General features: G+C 60.8%; 1 protein-coding gene across 1 annotated transcript; it reads right to left on the minus strand.

Annotated features, from left to right (window-relative positions):
- Positions 1-3,907: 3,907 nt before the first annotated feature.
- PTF1A (pancreas associated transcription factor 1a) lies at positions 3,908-4,835 on the minus strand. The gene is made up of 2 exons (XM_051611483.1): positions 4,211-4,835; positions 3,908-4,110 (listed from the first exon to the last, which is right to left on the minus strand). The coding sequence occupies exons 1-2, from the start codon at positions 4,833-4,835 to the stop codon at positions 3,908-3,910; spliced, it is 828 nt and encodes a 275-aa protein (XP_051467443.1).
- Between the last annotated feature and the right edge of the window lie 210 nt (positions 4,836-5,045).

Consider the following 5,045-nt stretch of genomic DNA (forward strand, 5'->3'; position numbering starts at 1 on the left):
GAAAGCAGTGGTCTTAAGTTTAATTGCCAGTAGGCTTAGCGAGGGAGACAAAACAAGATTTGGGCCTGTTTGTTTGCTTGCATCCCAGCACCGAGTCCAAGTGTATCGTTGAAAATGTGTTTTATTATAACACATGTCATGCTTTACAGTTCCCATATTGTGTAAAGACAATAGTTAATGGTACATTAAAGACAAGCAAACCATGCCAACACGTCTTGGACACATTGTAAGGGCCTCTCTCTTTGCTTGCTTTAGGCAGCTGCAGTCCAGGACCCAGAAGCACAAAAAGAACAAGTTTGAAATACCAGGTGCATCCGAGAGAACCACGACAGGGATTGATATGTTATAGCCCAGGACATGAACCTAGCAATAAAGATATCATTGCGATTGTTTGCGGCTTCCACGCCATGTAAAGCCGGAGGCGCCGGAGCAGGCTGCTTTCTGGCAGCGGAGGCTCTGCCTCCCCGGGCTCCCCCGGCGCCCTCCGCCAAACCCGAGCACCTGTTGGCCAGACCCCGGCCCCGTCGTGGGAATCGCCTCCCGCCCACGCTTCCAGGTCTCGGCAGCGCGGTTTGTTGTGGAGTTATTTAGGACCATTCCCACCGGCTGCGGGATGCTTTGGAAAGCGGGAGGTTTACCAGGGGACACTCAACTGGTGTTTGTTCGACCTCGCAGCTGGTACTCGGTGCCAGCTAGAGATGCGTGAATGAAAGAGGGATGAGATCCCGGGCTGGGGAGGCTTCACGCCCCGCGCCTCGCAGGGCGCTGGCCCGACTGCCGGCAGATGAGCGGCCCTGGGAACCGCAGCGGGACGGGTTCACAGTGCCTGCCGCAGCCCCTGCCTGCGCACAGCGCGGCTCGGGAGGCACGCACGCCTTCCCATCCCCTTGCTGGCCGTGCAGGAGAGCGGACTGATGCCTCCTGTCTTTGGGGATTGGGTGGGGCGGTTGGTGTTGTAGCTTTTTTTTTTTTTTTTTTTTTAATGGATAATTGTCCGTTTCGGACAAGTAAATTGTCTTTTTACCTGCAGCATCACCAGTGACGCTGGTCCCGGAAGGACAGCATCAGCTCGCACATCCAGAGCCCTCACCTCCCTCCTGGGAGCCTGGGGGGAGCGACTGCTCGCAGGTGCCTCAAATACACCACACACACACCCCGCACCTCAAGACAGGCTGGGGATTTTACCCACTTTTGTTCTTTCCTGCTCCATTTTGCAGCCCCCACGGGGATTTGTGGCGAGGGGAGGGGGCGGTGGGGACGGACAGGCGGGCCGGTCCCGGGGCTCGGGCGGACCTCCCCCCTTCCCCCGGGGTGCCGTTGGGGCAGTGCGACCGCGGAGGGGCGGGAACCGTTGAGGGGTTTCAGGCAGGTGGCGGGGGCTCTGGGAGCGGGGCAGGGGCGCGAGGGAGGCGGGCAGCCTCCGGCCGGGTTGCGCCGGGGGGCAGTGCTGGAAGATGCAGAGGTGACCGCTACCCCCCCCGCTGACGGCTGGGGCGAGGAGCGGGGGCAGGCGCCTAGGAACGGCGGCTGCGTGGTTGCTGGTCACGCCTGCCCCACACTGCTCCTTACCGAGCCCCGCCATGTTCCCCACCGGCGAACCCCCCAAAGCTGCCGCAAAAGCTGCCAATCGGGCTTGCGGGAGCCGCCGGATCCCGCCGGGTCCCTCCGGCCCGGGGGACCTGCAAAGGCACTTTCCTCCTGCCCTGTGCGGCTGGATCTTGTCGCAGGAGCGCGGCGCTCGGGTGAATGGATGATGAGTCGGTCAAAAGGAGCTGTCAGTCTCTTTGAAGATTGCGTTTAAAGGGACTTGCCAAGTCAAGACGGGAGAGTGACAAGATAGAGACCCTGGTGTTTTACATGCGAAGGCCGGCTCTTCCGCTTCATCTGCACCATACTAAAGGATGTGTTGAAGCATTGAATCACAAAAAAAGTGGCACGCCAAAGAAAAGGTGCCACATAACAATGATTGTAGTGTTTTAATTGTGGGGGACCGCATCACCAAAGCCAATTGAGACGGACGGGGCTATACACAGAAGGAAACGATACAACACTTCCATAACTTATAATTAAGTTGAAGTCCGACTAACATTTGACTTTCTAATGAGTGTAATGAGATTACATGCCTGATGGAAGCATTTGTGCAAAAGCGACTTTCTGTGTTTAATGAGGTCCTAATACAGGACAAGATCGAATTATAGGTCGGCTCTTTTTCTCGCTCAAAGAGCCCCGTTTAAGTTCAATGACACCGGTGCCGCCCGCCTCCCGCCCGCTGCCGGACGGGGCGAGGCTCGCAGCCGGGCAGCCCGGAGTTTGCCCGAAAAATGGGCAAATAAGTAAGTAAAGCCCCCGGCCCCCAGCCCAGCCTCTGCGTGCTTGTGTGGGTAAGTAGCTACTCTAATTGCTATTGGAATAGATCCATGCCATCCGCGCTAGGGAACTAAATGTGTCTAACTAGGTTAATGCAATTAGCATGCATGCAACATATTGCTCCCACTTTGCGTCAGCTTTGGAAGAAAAAAAAAAAAAAAAAAAAAAGACAGAGAGAGAGAGGGAGAGATGTACAGTATATGATGAGTAATAATTATACTTTGGCTCACCCGGGCCGTTCCCATCCGCCTGGGCACCGCACGGGGACAGCTCTGCTCCGACCGCGGGCCGGGCATCTGGGGCTCTCCCGGGGGCCAAGCCGTCGGGGCTGAGCCGCGGGTGCCACGGGAAAATCAGCACCTGCGGCGCCAGGCCGAGCCCCCCGCCCCAGCCCCGGGCAGCCCCCTCCCCCCGGTAGCACTTGCACCCCCCCACCCCTGCCCGGCCAGCCCCTGCCGCCCCCTCCCTTCGCCCCCGGGCAGGTGCAGCCCAGACGCACACCACCCTCCCCCCCCCCAGCAGCCGGGCACGCTGAGCTCGGGCTACCAGAGCGACTTTGCCACCAGTTGCACGATGGCTTTGCAACCCCCGCCTACCGCTCCGAGGGGCGAGACGTACGGGGGCTGTTTCCTAGGTGCGGCAGAAGACGGCAGAGCCCCAGCAAGGGGCCGCGCACCCTCAGGGGCCAAGCTCGCCCGGCCCCCAGCCTGGTCCCCACTCCCCGACCCTTTTGCGAAGAGCTTTGTCCGTCTCTGGGTAGCGCGCCCATCCCCGTGGCCGCTTTGCGGGGGGGACAAGGCAGCGGTGCGGGGGGGGGGGACGACACCCTCGCAAGGTTGGTGTTTCGGGACTGGGGTCTTTCCGCTGGAAATCACAAGCAGAGCAGAGGCACTGAAAGGAGGGGACCTCCTAGAGATAGACAAAGACATCAGTTGGAAGCACATCAGGAGAGGACGTCAAAAGGGGTGGAGAGAAGGAGAAAGTGTCCCCTCGCCCGTCCTCCTCCCGGCTGGATAAGAGCAGCCTAAGCTGGCGATGTGGCAGAGCGGAGCCGGCCCCCGGGCTGAGGGTGCCCGTGGGGCTTTCTGAGGCGCCGCAGCGCCCCGGGGATTACCCCGCCTGCGCGGAGACGGGGTCGACCGTTCATTGCAGGGCTTCCGCGGGATGAGGCGGAGCTCTCGGCAGCCGCTTCCCACAAATACACTTGCTTCACAAGGTACAATCCAGGTTTATTATCAACAAACACAGGAAGAGTCCACGTGCGGCAATAAATTATTTTCACAGGTTCTGGCATTATTATTTTTTTCCCAAAAACAAAGGTGCTGGTGGAATAAAACTATTGCATATCTTAAAAAAAATCAGGATAAATTATATAAATTATATATTCAAAACAGACGATTCTAGTTCATTATTACTACTCCGTAATAAATAGATAAATAAAGTTGATTGCCCGTAGAGTCTGAATCTTAAATTACATTTACAATATAGGTCTCTACATACAGCATGTACAGGCAGGGCGGGGGGACACCTGCGCGGTGCCTCACGCCACGAAGTCGAAGGGGGGCTCGTTCTCGATGTCTTTGAGGCAGGGTTTGTTGTTCACCTTTCGTGGGTCCTCGGGGGTCCACACTTTGGCTGTCCGGATGATGTTTTGTTCCTTGAGCTGCTTTTCATCAGTCCACGACAGCGAGTGACCGGCCAGAGGAGGGAGTCCGTAGTCGGGGTCGCTCGGGGAGGGAGATCCTGGGAGACAGGGGGGAGAAAGGCAGGGGGTTATTGCCAGGGCCGGCATTCCTGCGGAGGCAGGCAGGGCCATACCGGGTCGGGTCGGGCTGCCACTTACTTGTGCCGCGGTGGCAGATGATGATTTTCTTGGGCTGGCTTGGGCTCTCGCTGCTGGTGCTGCGCAGCGGCAGATCGGACTGCACCAGCTCGCTGAGGAAGTTGATGTAGCCGATGGCCAGGCGGAGCGTGTCCACCTTGGAGAGCCGCTTCTCGTAGGGCAGGGTGGGGATGTGCGAGCGCAGCCCCTCGAAGGCGTCGTTGATGGACTGCATCCGCCGCCGCTCCCGCACGTTAGCGGCCTGCCGGAGCTGCTGCAGCTCCGCCTCGGAGCGCACCCGTCGCCGCCGCTTGGCCGAGCCCAGAGCCTGGAGCCGCCCCCCAGGGGACAGCAGCGCCGCGCCCGCCGCCCCGCAGCATTCGTAGGCGAAGGCGGGCGAGGCGGGCGACGGCGGGAAGCTGGAGGCCGGCGGCGGGCAGCGGTAGCCGGCCTCAGGGTCGCCGCCGTCGCGGTAGTACTCCTGCAGCTGCCGGCTGAGGAAGTCCACGTCGGGTTCCAGCAGCCCGTCTGCGGCCAGCGCGTCCCGAGGGGGCGGCTCGGCGAAAAAGTCCTCCTCGTCGAAGTAGGGGGGCGAGGAGAAGGAGTCCAGCCCCCCAGGGAAGTGCTCCAGCAGCACCGTCTCCATGCTGCTCCCGGCCCCGGCGGGGACGGGACGGGACGGGGCGGGAAGGGGCGGGGGGGGCAGTCCTGCCGGGGACGCGCCTGCAGCCGCTCCCGCCGGCCCCGCTCGCCCAGCCGCCCCGGCGGCGGCCTCCCCGCCCCTGCCCTGCCCTGCCCTGCCCTGCCCGCCCCTGGGTGGCCGGGCGGCCGGGCCGCTGCCGCCGCTCTCCGGGAG

The sequence above is a fragment of the Apus apus genome, chromosome 2, assembly GCF_020740795.1.
Source record: "Apus apus isolate bApuApu2 chromosome 2, bApuApu2.pri.cur, whole genome shotgun sequence".
In the NCBI taxonomy this organism is placed as follows: Eukaryota; Metazoa; Chordata; class Aves; order Apodiformes; family Apodidae; genus Apus; species Apus apus.